Genomic DNA, 21,680 nt, shown 5'->3' on the forward strand with positions numbered 1-21,680 from the left:
ATGTGAAATCTCCGAACTATCTGCACAATTGCATATGTATGAATTTTTAATTTTAACAGTGTATTACAACGGAAATCTTGTTAATTGGTACTTTGAATAAGAAAAAAAAAATCATTATTATATAGAAAATATATTTAAAGCAATTTTCAAAATGGCTGAATTATGATGTCTCAATCTGCAGACGTCGAATTATGGTACATAATTTACGCATGGGGGTGGGGGAAATAAAATCACATGTACCGAAAAAAACTAAGTCGGTGACCCCCCCCCCCCCCCCCCCCCCAGTTTTATTTGTCATTTGGACTCGGTATACATTTTTAACACCGTGTATTGAAAAAAATCAAAAATTTAATTCAGGGATTTTTTAATATGCTGATTTAAAGCCGAAAAATGCTGCGAAACTGAACGTCAATTTTCAGTCAAAAACGGCGATTTTCTTTCCATTTTTCAAATGTTTGTCTGTATCTACCCGCGACGTCAAACATGTGATAATAGTAGGTATACATTGCATTGCCAAATCTCAAAAAGTCGTTATAAACAAAACACAAGCTTCGTCAATCGAGCTTAGGTTAATAAAGGACCAGTCTTTAGTACGAATTAAGTGATTAAGCTTTACGAAATCAGCTCTTTTATAATTCCATAGGCGCCTTTTGTATGGAGCAGAAGATGTTTGTTTAAATCAAATAAAAACTTATGTATCGTAATGATCACTTATGTCTTTAGGCGTAATATAAGTACCCGAATTCAGAACGGAAATATTATAGGACACTGCATATAGGATCAATGAGATTCGATGAGTAAGTAGTCACTGTCTAATTGGCTCGGTTATTATACTGACCATATCATTTACTAATAAAATATTACGACGCGTACTGTTATTTATGTTCAGCTGATCTTCATTTATGCCTCCAAGAAGTAAGATATTCCGACATAATTCAAATGCTTTTTCAAGACACAAATTTAGTTTGTTCCAATAATCATTATCACAATTCGGCGGACGATACGTAGTACAGACTAAATATTTTTCATGTGGACCTCTAATTTCGCCATTAGGTAAAACACATTCTTTAAACTATGCTCACTCTATTATTTCGAGGGGAATTTATACATTTGAAAACACTCTTCTATCCCACTTTTTAGTTTACATCTGAATGTTTTTCACCAGAAAAGATAAAAGTTGATAAAATAATAAAAGTTTATTTCATCAACTGCAAAAATTGGAAAAGTTAAAAACTTAATCACATATTAGTAACAAATCACAGCAGTGTAACTTTTTCATTGTAATCATGATTTGAAGTGCATCTCTTTATGAATTTGTCTGAAATGAGTTTTTTTTTTAAGAAGATAATTCTTTCCCAAATCTAACCTAATTATAAGTTAAACCGTAACTAATGAAAAAATTGAACCATTTAATTTCTGAGAAGAATCCAATGTATCAAATTTGTAAGAACATTTTAGCCCAAAGCAAACATTTAAAAGAATCAACTGAAAATATAGGTATGTAGTATAATTATGATACCATTTTTGCAACTTCCAGTAAGAACAAATTCTAATTTATACTCCGTACAGATTAAAATTACCCCCCTTGCAGTATACAGGCGAGAGGACCTACACACTGTACAGTCCATGCATGCGATTGATGATGAATTTCTCTGCAAGTTGAACACAAAAGCTCTAGTATTTGGCAGGGATCGATTTAAGGTTGCAATGAACAAATTGTACAATTCACATTTTTGATAACTGATGCAGTTACGTTTCTAAACGAAAGAAACTTTTTGCAGGTGTGCTCAAATCAGCGGTGAGCATCCGAACTTTACACACTTAATTTCGTCTTTCGGCCATGGCAATATGCTTTAAGTGTTCTACATGTTCTGTACACCCTAGTTATTTGCAGAAGTTTGAATGTAAACGGCCTCTATAATAAAAACATAGAATGTGGATTTAAAATTTAAATACCTCGACCTTCTTGTTTAGTTTGGCTCACGGGACCAGCTATATCCGCTGTACGCTGTACGATGTATCGACGTGAACTTGCAAGTATACTTTTTTATTCATGTCACCGAATAGCTATAAATAGCTAATGTTGTCAATATTATGTACCACTGGCTTCAAATAAAATTTGTATATTTTATATAGTGTCGAGAAGAGACAAGAATTACCTTCATTGTGGCCTAACTATACTAAAGGAACCAGCGTGGGAAGCCATCTGGTCTAGTCGCGTAATGGCTGCCAGGTATTTGAACACTAATTTTTCACTTGGCATGGCAACGGAGGTCTAAATTAAAGCTAGTTTCTGTTAAATTTCATTGTGGATGTATTTGTGACATTTTGGTAGGAAAATTGTGAGAGCAGGTTGTATTTTGTGAAGTGAATCTCAGTTGTAGTACGAGTAGTACTTCCAGGTCACAGCAGTGTGATTTTGATGTCAGTTTACAGTAAGCAAATGTGACCAGAGAAATCTCTCTTAGAAGATACATGACCCCTACTTTTCTCTCCATTTTATATCAGTTTTATCATAACTCTTTAAAATGAGGTAAGGATTTGTTCTCTGAAATGGGTCTAGCTATGTTTGGAAGCTCTTGAAAACATGTCAGTTTTATATAGAATATATAGGGAAAACTATTCAGATGGTTGTGACCTTGTAAGTAGTATATTAACAGTGCATGTAGCCCTGCAGCCCGTCACGTGACATTATGACGTCATCAATGACTGCGCACGAACAATGGGACGGGTATCGTATGTCTGCATAGGAACGATAGGGATGGTATCGTATAACAGCCTGCGAAGTCAGAAATTCCCATGACGTCATACGCCGCACCCAGCATTCCAAATAACGAAAGAGAGTAGGCGAGTAAATTGTCGTCCTGGCCGCACGCAACATTCGAAATAACAAAAGACAGTAAGTGAGCCAATCTGAAAAACCTATGACGTCACTTGGCACACCCTTAACGTTCCGTTACCACCCAGCTTCTCTATTTTTAGCAGTAGACAATAGAGGATCTTTTATAACGGTGTTATCACCATAGTTATATTATTCATATTCATTATATTCATTTCTTAATCAATGTTCTATTGTTCTAACATAATAGATTTCTTAACTGAATAACCGTAAACCGCTCCCAGTTCCACTTTATATTAAAACTATATTAAATGTAAACAAATTTATTCAATCAATTAATCAATCGATATACAATACCCTAGGATCAAATGACTAAGAGATATCAATCGGTGTCAGTTACACTGTACGCGGTAAGGCGTAACACGATCTCTCTCTATCTCAACTGGTGAATAGAAAGTAAACGAACTTTGTAATTTCGATTAAACATTGATTTCTTTAACTTGTTAGCAGTGTTAGACTATATAAACTTGTAAAGGATTCACTGTTACACAGCTCTGTTCTGTTCTCGATTAAACATTTATTTGTTTTAACTCGTTGTAGTGTTAGGACTATATAAATGTGTAAATGATTCACTTAAGTCTGTTCTGTTCTATTTAAAAATCCGTTTTAACGGTTTCCACTTCAACCATTATAGGTTACATTCTACCAGTTCAATTCCTTATTTATTTCATATTAATAACAAAACATTCAGACCTCATTTTCAGCACTTTAGAGCATTTCAATGATATGAAAACCACATATGGTCATTTAGTATAACATGTCTTCTTATCAAAAAAAAGAAAAATATTGACATGTTATGTTGTATATAAGAAAAATAATCTGTTCTGAGAAACATCACCCTCTAAAAATGCCCTCATGTAAACAGCAGTGTAGCAATTACGCGTAGGTAGACATTTTTCGCAAAGAATAAAACTTATTCCAGGAAATTCACAATGAAAATGGCCTAGATCTTTTCTCAATACAATAAGCAATAAAAATAAGTCAAAAATTTAACTGTCACCTCCTCATTTCACTCATTATACCAGATTTTATCCATAGCATGGAACTACATTTTGGACTACTTCGCATGTAACACTGAGTAGTCACTTCCGGTTTGGTGTAATCCGTCCATTACACTCTGCAATTGTTTGCTGCAGACTGTAATATTATAGTCAATTCTAATTATTTTCTTGTAGACATAGCAAGAAATCATCTCCTCCTCATTCGATAATAGTAATCGCTAGATAAAACAAAGTTATGTTTACAGTTTATTTGTTTGTTTGTTTTGGGTTTAACGCCGTTTTTCAACAGTATTTCAGTCATGTAACGGCGGGCAGTTAACCTAACTAGTGTTCCTGGATTCTGTACCAGTACAAACATGTTCTCCGCAAGTAACTGCCAACTTCCCCACATGAATCAGAGGTGGAGGACTAATGATTTCAGACACAATGTCGTTTATCAAATAGTCACGGAGAACATACGCCCCGCCCGAGGACGTTTACAGTTTAATTGTCTTTTATTTTTCAACCACTTCAAAAACGTTTGCTGATAATGCATATTCGGGGCTGATTTTTTAACCGTAACAGTTCGTTTTCTGCCCAACGCTCGACTCTCTGCATCAGCCCATCGGCGTCACTCTTCCAGCTCAATCCTGTCCAACTGGTGCCATTATTTCTGGAGGTTCGTATATGTTTTTTCAAACAGGTAAATCCTTTTGTTAATCGCGTACTTCCACGCATCCTCAATAGCGTAGCCATCTATCAACTACAGATCGGATACTGTTTCCTTAATGGCTCTATAAGCACGATACCATAGCATAGCGTAAGCAAAGTTTTTCGCTATCGTTTTCCTATATTTGTCTCTCATGTCGCCAAAAAAAACAAACAACGCGATTCCTAGCGGTATCTATCGTGACATATTCCTCCACCATATGAAGTGGAAACCGTTAAAAAGAATTTTTAAATAGAACAGAAAAGACTTGTTTAACAGTGAAGTCAATCACTACTAACAAGTTAAAAGAAATAAATATTTAATCGAGAACAGAACAGAGCTGTGTAACAGTGAATCCTTTACAAATTTATATAGTCTAACATTTCTAAAAGGTTAAAAGAAATAAATGTTTAATTGAAATTACAAAGTTCGTTTACATTCTATTCACCAGTTGAGATAGAGAGATCGTGTTACGCCTTACCGCGTACAGTGTAACTGACACCGATTGATATCTCTTAGTCATTTGATCCTAGGGTATTGTATATCGATTGATTAGTTGATTGAATAAATTTGTTTACATTTAATATAGTTTTAATATAAAGTGGAACTGGGAGCGGTTTACAGTTATTCAGTTAAGAAATCTATTATGTTAGAACAATAAAACTTTGGTCAAGAAATGAATATGAATAACTATGGTGATAACACCGTTATAAAAGATCCTCTATTGTCTAATGCTAAAAAAGAGAAAATAGAGAAGCTGGGTGGTACCGGAAGGTTAAGGTCGTGCCAGGTGACGTCATGGGTTTTTCAGACTGACTCACCTACTGGAATGCTGGGTGCGGCCATGACGTCATGAGAATTTCGGATTGACTCACCTACTCTCTTTTGTTATTTGGAATGCTGGGTGCGGCATATGACCTCATGGGAATTTCTGACCTCGCTGGCTGTATACAATACCACCTCCATTGTTCCTGCGCAGACATACGACACCAGCCCCATTGTTCGTGCGCAGTCATTGATGACGTTATGGGGTCACTTGACGGGCTGCAGGGCTGCAGGCACTCTCCCAAATCGATTGTTATATACTACTATTATAGAAAGTCCAAGTTAGAGTATTTTAACATAACATATATTTTCGGCCTTAATTTTTCACTTATTTGAACAACAATAATATTTGACATAATTGTCTTTATTTTATGTTTAAATGTCTTTTTTTATTTTCGAATACAATAGTTTTCTGTACATAAAGCGGCCGGATCTATCCAATGATAATCTGGTGGTGGCATCTGCCGTCATATGCGATGGGTATTGTCAATCCATCCGTGTAAGCTGGAAAAATATTAATGAAAGCAAATTAAAAGCGTTTATGCTAATTAAGCCAAAGAATAGTACACATACTAAATACACAGTTAGTTAATAAAGTCGATAGAAGTTATTTTGCTCATATACATAACAGAAACACTACATTGCATTAGATTCTCTAAACGGTCTTTGACTGAGTTTGAATTACGTCATCGTGTTAAAATGTCTTTTTGTAATAGTCTTTATTTTCGTTATACATTATTATTTCGGTACTTACATATCTTATGCAATAATGCCATTCTATGACAGAAGTGACACTCATCCGAGTATGTAATTCCATCAGCACACACCAAGTTTTGATGACCGACAGTAGTGTTACAGCGATTGATCTTCACAACCTGAGTCAGACCACCTTCCACCGCAACAGGTATTTGTTCATAGTTCATGTCTGCGTATGTTGAGCAATCCACCTAGTTTGTATAAAAATATCTACTAGTAGCGTCCTGTAATTATGTTCCAACTTTGTCAAGTATAATCTTTACTATTGGTCAATTTAGTATGTTTACAGATACTACCAATCGGACTGGTCCTCAAACTACACACCGTTCAGACTGGTCCTGAATCTGCAAGCATTCAGGCTGGTCATCAATCTACCACCAGTCAGATTGATTCTTGTACTACTTCCACTCAGACTGATCCTCATGCTACCACGATCAGACTTATCCTCAAACTACAACCACTTAGACTGATCCGCAAACTACCACCATTCAGACTTACTCTAATACTACCTATAGTCAGACTGATCCTCAAGCTACCACAAGTCAGACTGATCCTCAATCTTCTACCATTCAAACTGGTCCTCAAACTGCTATCAGTCGAACTGACCACCAGTTAGACTGAACCTCATGCTACCAGAAATCAGACTGATTCTCAAGCTAACACCAGTCAGACTGGTCCTCAATCTACCTCAATTCAAACCGGTCCTCAAGCTACCGAAATTCAGACTGATATTAATGCTAAGATCAGCCAGACAGGTCCTCAAGCTACCACCATTTGGACTGATCCTCATGCTTCCACAAATCTGACTGGTCCTCAAGCTACCATCATAAGACCGATCCGTAGTCTACTACCAGTAAGACTGTTCCTCATGCTGCCATCATTCAGACTGATCTTCAATAATCTACCATCATTCAGACTGACCTTAAAACTACCACCGATCATTCTAGTCCTCAAATTACCACCAGTCAGACTGGTCCTCAATCTAGTATCAACAAAGCATATACACTGAACCAAGAATTTCAAATAAACTTAACGATCACTAAGCGTTCTTAACTGAGCCATCAGACAACTCGACGAGTCTTGTTTCAATGTTTAACTATGTTTGTTTTCAATACCCAATTGTTGAATCACAATATACAGTAACTTACATCCCTAGATAGATTTGTAGAGTTGTCTAGACACTTGCCCGCGTGCAGAACTTCAATCGGTTTAGTGTTGTCCGGAGATGATAAAAGTCGGCACTGAGCTGTTCTCAGGTAGCATTCGTTTGCTGTGAATTACACACAAACTAACTAAATGTTCTATTACCATATACACGGGTCGAAACACAAAAAAAGACAACAAAGGTAGACCTAGCTGTAAATAGCCATAAAAGGACGATACCGTTCACTGTCTTAGAAAAAAGTAATTTAAACGTCACCGTGTTAAACGCCATCATTATAATTAAAACGCCCGAATTTCATAAAGAACATTTTTTCCAGAACGAAAATTTTGAAATTCATTAGACTGAAGGATGATAAACACTTTAGCAAAACGAAGAATTTCTGCGATGCATTAATTAATATGTGTCAATACTTTGAATACAATATCTCGTCCAAACAGGCAAGTCATATTTTCACGCTGAATAAATTACCAAGATTGCAACATGGGTACTTCTTATTTTTCTTGCACGAAATATAAGTAACTCAGACGAGAATTGAATGACGTCATCTAATATTCTTACCATATGTGTATCCATTGGTAGCGCAGACATAATCCTGTGTGTGCGGACAGGTGTGAGAATGTAAGGCATCTGCACAGGAGCTGTGCAGGTCAAGGCATGGACCTTTGCTAACTACAGTCAAGTGTTGATGATTGTGTGTGGCGTTACATATCGCGTTGTTAGCGTCACACTGTGTATCTTCAGAAAGTTAAACCATTATTCAGACTTATTTCAATATACATGTAGTGCAAAGATAAGCTTTGAATTTAAGCTTTCTGTATTTAGTAAACGAGTGTTTGAATTGCGGAACACATTGTGATAATTGTCTACCAAATAACAGCTTACCAAATTTGCCAATTGCTAATTATCTACCTTTAATGTAAGAATGCGAAGTTGAATGGTAAATAGCCACAATTTTTAAAATACCACTATCACCTGAAAGTTAAATTGAAAAAATAAATCAGCATTTCAAAGGTATATAAAGTATGTAACGACGGTTAAAGTTTCCTTTTAATGACAATTTCCAGGTAATAGACGAAATTCTCAGTCAGACATTCCGATATTTGCCACAGTACTACAAAAATTCTTATAAAAACCAGCTATCAACTATTAACCAAGTTATTGTTAACCAAACAAAGGCTTACCATAAGTCTGTCCGTCGCTAAGACAAACCCGATTGGTTGGTTCTTCCTCGTCACATATAACATCACAATGTTTGGTGTCTATGTGTGTAGCTGGTGTAGTCCTGTGGCAGTACCCCATGTAGGCCATCGCCAGGTGACGGTGCTGCAGCTTGTACAGGCATATAGCGTGGTTCAGGTAGCAGTAATTCGCTGAACATAAGAAAAAAAGGTTCAGATTTCTCAATTCAATTTGGAAAACTGAATTTTGCTCATTTATAAAAACTCTGTAATGGTTAATTTTGTGAATCAAAGTACTTAATGTAACACACACACACAAAAAAAAAACAACTTCAAAAGTATACGTCGTGTATTTTGGTTTATATTGAAACATAATTTGAAGGTTATTTGAATATCGAGCTGGAAACAACTTCATTCAATGAAACAATAAAACTATTTATTTAAGTATATGTATTCATTTGAAAAGTCTTTAGTTATTGAGCTCCTATAAACAAATCCAAAATATAAAAAAAATGACTTTAATGGTAAATATGTCATCGCATCAGCACGAAACTGTTGAAACTGACTTTGGCTTTACCGCCGGGGTCACGATTTTTAGCTCACATGTCACTTTGTGACAGGTGAGCTTTTGTGATCGCGCAGCGTCCGTCGTCCGTCCGTGCGTGCGTAAACTTTTGCTTGCGACCACTCTAGAGGTCACATTTTTCATCGGATCTTTATGAAAGTTGGTCAGAATGTTCATCTTGATGATATGTAGGTCAAGTTCGAAACTGGGTTATGTGCGGTCTAAAACTAGGTCAGTAGGTCTAAAAATAGAAAAACATTGTGACCTCTCTAGAAGCCATACTCTTGAATGGATCTTCATGAAAATTGGTCAGAATGTTCACCTTGATGATATCTAGGTCAAGTTTAAAACTGGGTCAAATGTCATCAATAACTAGGTCAGTAGGTTAAATAATACAAAAACCTTGTGACCTCTCTAGAGGCCATATTTTTCCTGGGATCTGGATGAAAATTAGTCTGAATGTTCATCTTGATGATAGCTAGGTCAAGTGTGAAACTGGGTCAACTGTGGTCAAAAACTAGGTCAGTAGGTCTAAAAATAGAAAAACCTTGTGACCTCTCTAGAGGCCATACTTTTGAATGGATCTTCATCAAAATTAGTCAGAATGTTCACCTGGATGATATCTAGGTCAAGTTTGAAACTGGGTCACGTGTCGTCAATAACTAGGTCAGTAGGTCAAATAATAAAAAACCTTGTGACCTCTCTAGAGGCCATATTTTTCAATGGATCTTCATGAAAATTGGTCAGAATTTTTATCTTGATGATATCTAGGTCAGGTTCAAAACTGGGTCACATGAGCTCAAAAACTAGGTCACTGTGTCAAATGATAGAAAAAAAACGACGTCATACTCAGTTCAAAACTGGGTCATGTGGGGACAGGTGAGCGATTCAGGACCATCATGGTCCTCTTGTTATAATTAATTATCTATTTGGAAACCCTATAAAAATCTCGAAACAGAAACGATCAATGTGTAGGCTTATTATACACATTCTGGTTTTTATTTCAGATGTAATCTGAAATCTAATTGAAGTAGTTGATTGAAATTCTACTATTGTAGATCCTTCCTAAAAAAAGAAAAACTCTTAATGTAAATACTTTTGGATATACTTACTGTACGTTATTCCGTTGGTACCACACACATGTGAACCATGTTGTGATGCACAAGTCGAAGTACTTCCACAGTGTTGTCCATTACATACACCAACAAAAACAACAACTGCGGAAGAAAGTACACATGCTACCTTGCTACATGTAGTGCTATCATTAAAATTTAACACACAAATATTGTGCTTAAATTACAAGACTTTATTCCTCATGTGCATTCAGTTTAGTGTGTTCGATAATATTTCCTTTCATTTCTTCTAGCTCTAAATCAAACATAAGGACCATTTAATGTAACGTCGTGAAATTTACGACGGTCAGTGTCAGAATTAACCTTAATCACAACGCACAATCAGGCACCAAGGTAGAACCATCAATTTTCTACCTATAACGACATGAAGTCAGTTGCCTTCGCAATCGGCGCAAAAATAAGACAATTTATTTTAAAATATTTATGATTTACGACATCTTATTAACCCCATACATGGACTGGTAGTATCTACCTCATATACCACCTCATTTACACGAACTATAAACGTTTTATATAAACAAAATAACCGAATATTTTAATAATTACCGCAGAAAATTGCCACTCCTATCATATTGCTTCCAAACTTGAACAAAAGAGAATCACAATATCACGACTCGCTGTTCTTATCAGTAACTCTTCACGTCCCTTATGGCAATAGTCTTATCTTTAACAAGAGATACATTACATGAAGATAAAAATAATTCTAAAAATAACTTGGCACAAACATTGTCATCAACAAGTCTTGTTGTGTCATATGTTTAACCCCTATATGCATAATTGCTATGGATATGGTACGAGCCAGACTGACAGACATATAAATGACACCAGAAACAAGACAAAATGACACTCTTATTTCTTTAATGGAGTTATCACCGCTTAACGAGTATTAGGGTCCGATTTTTGGCGGAAGATCTGAGGTAATCAACCTTTTCGTCCGTCCGTCTGTTTAGACAATATGCAGTTGCCATGAATTAAAGCTATTTGACGTTTGAACTCAGCGGGACCTTGACCCTGGTTTGTAGGCCGTACATGTTGTCTTGATGAGGTTATAACAAATGATGTTAGTTCCTAGCAGTTTTGACAATATGGAGCGGATACTGTTAGGTAAACAGTTGATGTATGTTTTAAGCAGTTTAGACACAGACTAATGAACGAACAGTTCTGTGACTCAAACATAGTATATTTTGTATCTGGGGTTATAATTACAACTGGACATTCCCTTTAAAGAAATTATAGTATAAATTTGCATATGTTTTTGTAATGTCGTGACAAATGTCATTTACGGAGAAAATTCCTGATGCCCAAATAGCAGAAAGCAGAAGAATGCTGCACAGACAGTGGGCTTTCAAACTCATATTAAAGACAATTCCCTGAAAGGCCGGCAGCGGGTTTTGGTGGCTTGAAGCCTAATTATAAGGCTCATACATATCGAAAGGTGGCGATTATGATATATTAAAGTACAGAAATGAAGGTGGAATTGTCATTAGAAGTGTTTAAACAAAATGGGTATAGAAACCACTTTATTTTTTCGGCGACGCCGTCTAAATTGGTTTTCGTTACCTATGCCACGTGACTTCAGTTTGCAAATCAAACTATTTGATAATGCATTATAGATAATTTATCAAAATGGAAGATTTATGCAACACTCTGCCTGATTGGACGAGAGCGTCAATTTCTTTCACTCTGTTGATTGTGCTACGCTGAGTGAAATGTAGACAAAGCGTTTATCCTAAACGACGCTGTTCACAGTTTTAAAGCTAACTTTGGCTAAGTATATTTTAGCAAAAATATTGATATATCTCAAAATGATAAGTAAGTTTAATAAATATGATAAAAACCTGTTCAAATACCACATATATCAAATTAAAGGAAGAGCTGAATACGGTCTGCGTATCACATTAATAAGGGTGTGATAAGAGTCTTTTATGTAGAGAAGTGCTTTTTAAAAGATTTTCCCTGTTACAATTGTCGTCTGTATATGAAAAGGTTTCTTGCTTTTGTGACTTATTCAGATTGCATATTAAAATGAGTACTTGTTTGCTTTGATATATTTGTTATAAATTATTTAACTGATTTATTATATATGAATATTTTTCTTTAGTATGGTATGCAAATATTGAACTCAGTTGAAATCTGTTTTATTATGTATATGCTATATAATGACTGAATCTCATTACACTGAAATGAAGGTACGTTGCATACAGTTTATCTATGTTATATGACTACGAACAAACTTTGCTTATGAAACAGAAATATTGAAATAATTACAATTGTATGTTTTGCTTGACTTTCCCTTTTTTATAGGTGTGACGTCATTGTCAAAAGATTCATGAATAGCGAATATGCATTTGTTAAAGCGGGATCAGTTGACCTATTTTAGAAATAATTAAAAATAATAAATAAAAAATCCTTTAATTGATTTTTTCTCATGTATTCTAATCAAACTTGATTTGTAGCATCTTTATTAGGTCCGCAGCCAACTTTGTTCAGCTCGGACATTTAACCCCTTTTAGGGGCTGCTAGAGCTAAAACTAGAAATGCCTTTATACAGCGTCTCATGAACAGCTTGGTGGATCTTTGTCATACTTGGTCTGGAGCATCATTATAAGGTCCTCTCCCAAATTTATTTATATAGGAACTTGGGCCCTATTAGGGACCACTATAGCTAAAAGTAGATATGCCTTTCTTCGCATTAACCACTAAAATGTAATGGATTTTGTGTAACAATACCGTAGGTTTCCTGCTATTTTGTTACAAATGGGGATAGGGAACAATTTAGCTAAAAATACAAACACGTTTAATGACCTCTTCTCATGAACCGCTTCATGAATCTTCATCAAACTACTGCTGTAATTATTCGTCTAAGGATAAACGAAACAAAACTGCAACCCTACGAAACCTTTGCAAAAAATTAAAAGAGAACCATTTTAATTGTTAAAGTGCGGTGTTTAGTTTTGCAATTTGAAAAATGTTAGATGAAAGATGAATGTTAGATGAAAAAACTCATAAACTTCTTTCCTTATTACAATTCGCCGACCATCATTTTTAAAGATATTTCTTGTTATGTAATATAGTATGATTCATTTTAATAACCTGGGTATTGAAACAGGATAATTCAATTTTCAAACATGACCAAGGTATAGTGAAGACAACAATCTGAAAAAAAATCATACAAATCAAATAGAAAATGCTGTGAACGAAGCATCGTGTTTCTCATGTTCTGACCTAGTTTTTATTCCCCGTTTTTAAATATTGTGATAACTTTTCATGATAAGTAAAGATGCCATCTTCACTTTTTTTCTATGATTTAACATAGTAACCCACTCTTTTTACCAGACCACCCAGTTTCAAATCTGACCGAGACTATATAAAAACTCTTACTAAGATTCTTGTACATCAGGCAAGCTAAAATGGTTTCTAGGTTTGAATAAATTGACAATTTCCCTTTTATCTGAAGCAAAGACCTAGTTTTCAACACAAGACCTAGATTTTATATTGACGTACAATTATACAAGATTTCATTTAAGTGGTTAACTAGACTTTGGTCAAGTAATAGATTTAAGGGGAGAGTTTCTAAAAAAAGTTTATAGCTTCCTACTCAGTCCTCTATGTTTATATATTTGTAACATTGCAACAACTGCAATTATTCAAGAAATACTGTTAAACCAAATAATGGATTTGTTCGAAAACTTAACAAATGATCATTTAACTTGGGTTTACGGAGATCTTACTATAATCACTGTATGTATTTTCATGTCCTGGTTGCCAAGATAAAGTTATTTCAGCATACATATCAATTTAATAAACGTATTGATATTACAACTGTATTACATTTCACAAATTTGATAAATACATATTTAGCCAAATTTCAACCGAAATGCATGTTTGTAAAATCATTATAACCTCCATTTACCTACTTGGTTGTTTAACCAGGATATTTTGGAAATAAATGAATATAGAAACCGCGAAGTTTTAACTATTGCCATTTGGTTTAAATAATTGAAATATTCCAATATCTATCAAATGCAAGACAAAATCAATAGAAACAGTTCACTATTTGAGAAATTCTATTTTTAAGGGAAGTAATTTAGAAAAAATACATAAAATATGATAAAACCTACATTTCTAACAAGGAACAAACTGTGTGATGATAATTTTGTTCATTATAAAGTTTTCAAATGTAATAGGCTTAAAACCAAAATGTGTTTTAATGGTTGCTTAACTTCGATTTGCCATGTTCAAGATAAGCTCCATATAGCAAGGCAAAATACTAGAGCAGAGGAAGGGGAAGTAAAATTTAGAAATTTGTGAGGTTTTGTGCGGTGGTGGTGATGGAATACTCGGGCACAAAAAAAAATGTTGTTTTTTTTTCCCGGTGCGGGTAGAGGTAAGGGATGGGGGCTGGCGCAACAAAAAACATCAATTTGAACGGTATGCAAATGAATAATACTTTCAAATTTTGACCTTTGAACTCCTTTTGTGTGACCTTACCTCGTTCATGCGCTCTGCACATTGTCTCATTGCCACCCACCTATATTTCAACCTTGAACGGTTATCGAGTGATGTTCCAAACACGAAATATGACGGACAGACACACGCACCATATAGCACAGTTAAAACGGGCGTTTAGTAAATATGTGGCCTGTGTGTGTAAAACATATCTATGGTTTGACCTAGTGACTTAATTTCTGACACGATATGAGGTTTTAATTTAGCACAGACTACATGAAGAATAACATTCTGACACAATATTTAAAGATTGATAAATTTCACGCTAAAGTATTTTTACCACAGATGACCTTGTTTTATTCCTGATCTAGCCCTCATTAAGACACAATTCCAAAAAGGTAAAGGCAGACAATCGCAAAATTGTGTTAAGTGTAATTTTTTGATAGATTACACCTTAACTGGAAATTAATCAGTAATCATTTCAGAGTTATTCTTCACCTAGCTTTCAACATCACAATCTGATTTTAAGCAGATCAGTTAGAAAATCACAAACTTTTGTTAAGTGCAATTTTTTGATGGGATGGCACACACTTTTAATTGGTCATTTTTGGGGGAATAATGTAGACCATTTCAATAATATAAGCTTTTTATCAATACCTTGATTTCGTATTGATGCAATGATAATTTACTATGCACTGTCAAAGTATTAACCCAAGCTACGATGCAAACACAATCAGGGGTCATTTTGGTCTACCAATATATTCAAAATTCTATAAAAACAAAATGTAGGTGTTTACCTTGATGCCAAAGAACTGCACTGAACATGGGTTTGTGGGTGGAAGACAACATTTAAGATCCTGTTGTTTCTAGTTAATAACCGAAAGGATATGGTAAAAATCATGTACAGACAACAACTGAAACCTTACCTAGCTATGTTGATCAGATTCCTACACACTTCCGCCAAGTTGGAACCATTTCAGTGATAGCTATGTTCTGTTCCTCCAGTCATGAGTTTTTCTATATATTGACCTTGTGCTTCAACCCTAGGTCGCCATTTCAAATTAGACCTAGATTTTATACCTCTTGTAGAAATTGTGGGTTCTGGAGTCAACATTTTTTCTACGATTTGACTGCGTGACGACGTTTCAAACATGCCATAGATTTTGGACAAAATTATGTTTCTTCATGATGATCGGGTAAATAACGCTCTTGATGTCAACAATGCTCTTCCATGACATGGATTACTTTACAGGCTTTCAAGTGACCTTTGATAAAAAAGTAGGAGCCTCTGATATAAAAAAATGTAGGAATCTAATGATAAATAGTAGGAACTTAGAAGAACAAACTTACCCCAAATTCTCAGTTACTCAGTTACACTTCAATCATAATATACAGAAATGTTTGATGGGGGAGGGGGCACCAATTTAGAACAAAAGCGTCACCAGCGAGGTGCATGGCGCCGAGATGGGGTAGGTTCGGGAGGGGCCTCTGTCCATATTAGGGGGAAGAGTGTTATTTTGAGGTACTGGAAGGGTACTTCCCTCATTTTAGGGAGGTCAGGGGGCTCCCCCCCCCACCCCCGAACTCTGGAAAATTTTTGAAATATAGGTATGAAATGCTGGACTCTAGGTCATTTTTGGTCTAAAACTTGATGTATGGGAGGAGGGATTCCTGTCATTTTAGGGGGTGGGGGCGGTCACTCTTCCTGGAAAATTTTAAAATACAGTTATTAAATGCTGGCCTCTGGTGCATCTTTTTTTCTGGTCTAAAGTTTAAGGTACTGGATGGGTACTCCCGGAAAACCCAGGAAAATTTTGAAATATAGGTATAGGTAATGGTGGCCTCTGGATCTACATTTTGAGAAAATATTATTTCTTTGCCAAAATGTAGTTTGGTGCAACTTTGAAGAGTATAGATCACTTCTCAGCCAACTGGGGCTTGGGGTGCATGGCCCCCTCAGCCTGGCCTCATATAGAAGGTCAGTCTATTTCATGATGCTCTGAGGTCCAATTGTACATAGCAGAGCCTCACCAGTGTACCACCAGTCCTTATATTATGTAACAAATTTCATTCTACAAATAGACTAACAACTTTTGTTAACATATTTCTTCTTCTTTAATAAAAAAGTAGGAATACTAGTTTTTTTTTAAGTAGGAACAGACCTAAAAAGTAGGACTACTTGAAAGCCTGCTTTTAGTTTCCAGATAACCCAGTATCAAACAGTCTTATTTTCATTATTTTTAAGGCAACCATTCTGACCTAGTTCATTAAGGCTGGGTCAAAATTATACTCAGTGTTAACGGTAAAATTGTGGACAATGGTTCACCTGCCTTACACTAAACACCTTTGTTTCAGGTAAGGTAACTAGAAGACGCTTTTGTAGAAAAGCGCATGCATAGTGGTAATAGGCAAGAAGTAAATAGTGGACAGGAGCGGAAGTCAGAGACACTGATGGGATCCTCTACTCGGCATGTCCTATTATCCCACAAAGTTTAAACATTCTGGGCCTAGTATTTCTCAAGTTATGGACTGGAAACGGTTTTCTATGTTCCTGCCCCTGTGACCCTAAAATCAATATGGGTAATCTACTCTGCATGTCCAATCATCCTATGAAGTTTCAACATTCTGGGTAAAGTGGTTTTCAAGTTATTGATAAAATTTTCCATGTTCAGGCCCGTGACCTTGACCTTTGCTCAAGTGACACCAAAATCAATTACGTCATCTACTCCATAATTTCTATCATTCTATGAAGTTTGAAGGTTCTGGGCCAAATGGTTCTTAATTTATTGATCAGAAACCGTTTCCTATGTTCCCTGTGACCTTGATCAAGTGACCCAAAAAATCAATAGCGATCATCTGCTCTAAATGTCCAATCATCCTATGAAGTTTCAACGTTCTGGGTAAAGTGGTTCTCAAGTTATTGATTAGAAACGTTTTGCCATATTCAGGCCCCTCTGACGTTAACCTTTGATCTAGCAACTTAAAGATAATATGGGTACTCTACGCTTAAAGTCCTATCACCCTATGAAGTTTGAAGGTTCTAGGTCAAATGGTTCTCAAGTTACTGATAAAAATGGACTTCCATGTTTTGACCCCTGTGACATTGACCTTTAATACAGTGACCCCAAAATCAATAGCGGTCATTTACTCTGCATGTTTAATCATCCTATGAAGTTTCAACATTTTGGGTCAAGTGGTTCTCAACTTATTGATCTGAAATGGCTTTCAATGTTCAGACCCCTGTGACCTGTGACCCCAAAAACAAAAGGAGTCTTCTACTCTGTAAGCCCTGTCATCCTAAGAAGTTTTGATGGTTCTAGGTCAAATGGTTCTCCAGTTATTAATCGGAAATGGAGTGTGACGGATGGACGTACAGGGCAAAAAACAATACGTCTCCCGGGGGAGGGCCATAATAAAATAGCTGGTCTGTTGAAAAAGTGCCGAATGGTGTAACATTCACCAAACATTATGATTCACCATAAATGATTCTTTAGCAATTGTCTGCAGATGAAAGCTGTCTCTAAATTCAATTAATGTACATCTCTTTCTTTTATATTATATTTGTAAGATATAATAATGTGCAAGGCATCTCTAATCAATGGTTTGTCAAGTAGCATTTCTGGTCACCTCAAATGCCTCTACCAATGAATTGCATTGCCTAACACTCAAATTAAAGTATTGGGCTGTAGTAAACACATCAAAACAAATTCAGTCAACTAAATCTGATTATGTAATAATTTATTTTATTTTAAACAATCTACAGGCAAACATAAATAATTCCAGATTAAACTAGAAAATTCATCAATGTTGCTTCTGGTACTATGGCATCTGTATCAAGTCAGGAGAACAAGAGCCATCATCAAACCCAAACCACCACACGATATTTCAATGAATGAACCTAGAAACAGAGATAGTGATTTTAAAAACAAAATGCGCATTTGTTTCTCACAATGATATTAAAGAGTGTTGCCAATTTTTTATATATGGAGAAATAAGGTCGCATTGCCCCCTTAATATAACATGTTTTTTTTCTGCTGTGACTCATGTCTGATAAATGTTGTGATATTTTTTAAACAAGAGGGCCGTGAAGGCCTTGTATCACTTACCTAACCTAGTTCTTACCCCCAGATAATATAGTATTTTATATGGTCTAGATTTCATAGAGACAAACATTTTGAGCATTTTGAATGTAGATCTATCAGTTAAATCATTATCCAAGTTTCTTAATGATTTTACCTAGTGACGTAGTATCTGACCTTAGGTACCCTACTTTAACTTGACCTAGATTTCATATAGACAAACATTTATGATGACAAAGTCGAAAAAGTTTCCTCTGAAGTGTTAACAAAGATTTTTCTATTAATTGGCCTAATGACCTAGTTTTTCCCAGTTGACCTAGTTTCAAATTTATTCTATATTTAAAACAAACATTCCGACCAACTCTCATGAAGATCAGGTAGAAAATGTGGCCTTTTGAGTGTTAACAATTTCTTTCTGTGATTTGACCAAGTGACCTCGTATTTGACCTAGATAACTATATTTGATGGAGAGAAACATTTGACATTTTTTATCAAGATCAAATAGAAAATGCAGTTTTCAAGGGTTAACAAGGTTTTTCTACAATGTGACCTACTGACCTAGTTTTTGACTGCAGGTAAACCAATTTTAAACGGTTAATCTAGATACTGAACAAAGACAAACATTCTGACAAAGTTTTATAAAGATCTAGTCGTTATTGTCTTAAGAGTGTTAACAGGCTTTTTCCATTATTTGACCTAGTGACTTAGTTTGAGATGTTGATTAACCCAGTTTTAAATTAAACTTAATAGCTTAGGGACAAAGATTTTGACACACTTTTATGCAGATCAAGATGAAATTGCAGCCTCTAGTGACCTAGTGACTTAGTTAAAGATTTCAGATATTCCAGTTTCAAACTTGACCTAAGTTTTTTTTCTACGATCTGACCTAGTGACCCAGTTTTTGACCTCGGGCAAACCAATTTTAAACTTAACCTAGAATTCATAGGGACAAATATCTAAAAAAGTTTTCTAAAGATCAATTCAAAAATGTTGCCTCTAGAGTGTAAAGAAGGTTAATATTCTGACCAAGTTTCATTAATATGTGCCAAAATTGAGACCTCTAGAACGTTAACAGTCAAACTGCTGGCGATGGACACAGGGTGATCTAAATAGCTCATCTCGAGAGCTGTGACTCAAGTGAACTAAAAAGTTGAGGAATATGTCTATTTGCAGTATATTCTGATAATCTGTATATCAGTACTAACTCTTGTTATTGGAAATTGTTTCTAGTAACTTCTATATAAAATATACCCTCAAATAAACCGTGTATTTCACCCTGCAATTCCCTCAAATATATTTAAAACTAAATATGTGTCCATAGGACAAAGGTGTACATGGTTTCATGACTCTAGATGATATTTAAGATATATGCAACACAAATATGTTAACCTATGACTTCTAAGTATGACCTTGACCTTGGAGCTAGGGGTCTAGGTCTTGCGCCTGACACATTATTTTATAATGTTAAATATTTATGCCAAGCAATTTTAAAATTCCTTCATGGATGGCAGAGTTATGGACCAGACATGAAACAGGCCATGTTAACCTTCGATCTTCAAGTGTGACCTTGACCTTGGAGCTAGGGTCTGGGTCTTGTGCATGACATATTGTCTCATTATGGTGAACATTGATGCCATATTATTTTAAAACCCCTTCATGGATGACAGAGTTACAGCCCGAACAAGAATTTACGGACGCACGGAGAGTGCAATTTTAATATGCCCACCTTCAGGGGAAAAAAAACATGGAAGATAATTAGAAATATGATTTCTATAAAGTTTAAGTTAAATAAATGTCATCCAAATACATGTTACCTCATTACTGTAACGTATGCAAACAACAGCTACCAACCTGCACTAGAATCACCACCATCATCACCCCCATCCTCATTTATGACAACTTCCTCAAGAACTTCTTCCCCTCCAGTTGCCTGACCTCCCAATAACGTTTTCTGTTCTTCAGTCATTACTGCTTTCTGGTCATCCGTTATCGACACTGCCTGTGCATCTGTGAATGACTGAAACTGGTCAGTGGTCATCTCCTGTAACATTAAATCACATTTTACTGCAGCAATAATCGACACTGCCCGGATATTTGTGGATGACTAAAACTTTGACAGGGCTATTGTCTGAAAGGTTTTATAACTTTAAACTTCACTGTAGCATTTTACTGTATCTTGTTTTGTTTGGATAATGCATGTTTTTTCGTGTTATAACATCTGCAGAATCCCGAGGGATTGGTTGGTACGGAACGCGCATATATAACAAGAGCTGTCACTAATGGTGACAAATGCCCCCACAGCACCTTGACCTTTGGCCTAGTGATGGGTGGTGTACTCAATAAGTACTATCAGCATGTGAAGTTTGAAGATCCTGGGTGAAGTGGTTCGCGAGTAAAGTGCCTTCATGCAAAAAGTTAACGTTGGCCCCTGTGACCTTGACCTTTGACCTAGTGACCCAAAAGTCAGTAAGGATGGTGTACTTAATAAGTACTATCAGCATGTGAAGTTTGAAGGTCCTGGGTGCAGTGGTTCGCAAGTAAAAGGCCTTTTTGCAAAAAGTTAATGTTGGCCCCTGTGACCTTGACCTTTGACCTGGTGATCCCAAAGTCAGCAGGGGTGGTATACTCAATAAGTACTATCAGCATGTGAAGTTTGAAGGTCCTGGGTGCAGTGGTTCGCAAGTAAAAGGCCTTTATGCAAAAAGTTAATGTTGGCCCCTGTGACCTTGACCTTTGACCTGGTGACCCCAAAGTCAGTAGGGGTGGTATACTCAATAAGTACTATCAGCATGTGAAGTTTGAAGTTCCTGGGTGCAGTGGTTCGCGTGTAAAGTGCCTTCATGCAAAAAGTTAACGTTGCGACGAATGAATGAACGAACTAACTAACTAACTAACGGACGGACAGTTGAAAACTAATATGCCTCCCTTCGGGGGCATAAAAA

At 35.9% G+C, this 21,680-nt stretch overlaps 2 protein-coding genes across 5 annotated transcripts in view; both read right to left on the bottom strand.

The window, feature by feature from the left end:
• Positions 1–5,761: 5,761 nt before the first annotated feature.
• Positions 5,762–10,890, bottom strand: LOC123562569 (ovoinhibitor-like). Its single transcript, XM_045355198.2, has 7 exons — positions 10,757–10,890; positions 10,190–10,294; positions 8,516–8,704; positions 7,893–8,069; positions 7,318–7,439; positions 6,168–6,360; positions 5,762–5,917 (listed from the first exon to the last, which is right to left on the bottom strand). The coding sequence occupies exons 1-7, from the start codon at positions 10,779–10,781 to the stop codon at positions 5,847–5,849; spliced, it is 882 nt and encodes a 293-aa protein (XP_045211133.2). The 5' UTR covers positions 10,782–10,890; the 3' UTR covers positions 5,762–5,846.
• Positions 10,891–18,380: 7,490 nt separating this feature from the next.
• The window catches only part of LOC123563183 (uncharacterized), a 75,495-nt gene continuing 72,195 nt past the window's right edge, over positions 18,381–21,680 (bottom strand). For all 4 annotated transcript variants that reach the window (XM_053529894.1, XM_053529891.1, XM_053529906.1 and 1 more), the window contains exons 12-13: positions 20,590–20,779; positions 18,381–18,557 (exon numbers count right to left, since the gene is read on the bottom strand). In XM_053529894.1, the coding sequence (XP_053385869.1) occupies positions 18,493–18,557; positions 20,590–20,779 (255 nt within the window). In that variant the 3' untranslated portion in view covers positions 18,381–18,492. The remainder of the gene's footprint in view (positions 18,558–20,589; positions 20,780–21,680) is intronic.

Source organism: Mercenaria mercenaria, chromosome 2 (genome assembly GCF_021730395.1).
Source record: "Mercenaria mercenaria strain notata chromosome 2, MADL_Memer_1, whole genome shotgun sequence".
In the NCBI taxonomy this organism is placed as follows: domain Eukaryota; kingdom Metazoa; phylum Mollusca; class Bivalvia; order Venerida; family Veneridae; genus Mercenaria; species Mercenaria mercenaria.

What these genes read in the sequence shown, in the direction of transcription:
- LOC123562569 (XM_045355198.2), bottom strand. Translation starts at nt 10,781, where the DNA reads ATGATAGGAGTGGCAATTTTCTGCG. An exon ending in TACCAATGGATACACATATG is followed by an intron (nt 7,440 to 7,892) that starts GTAAGAATATTA and finishes TGTAATTCACAG; the next exon opens with CAAACGAATGCTACCTGAGA. An exon ending in CTACAAATCTATCTAGGGAT is followed by an intron (nt 6,361 to 7,317) that starts GTAAGTTACTGT and finishes TATACAAACTAG; the next exon opens with GTGGATTGCTCAACATACGC.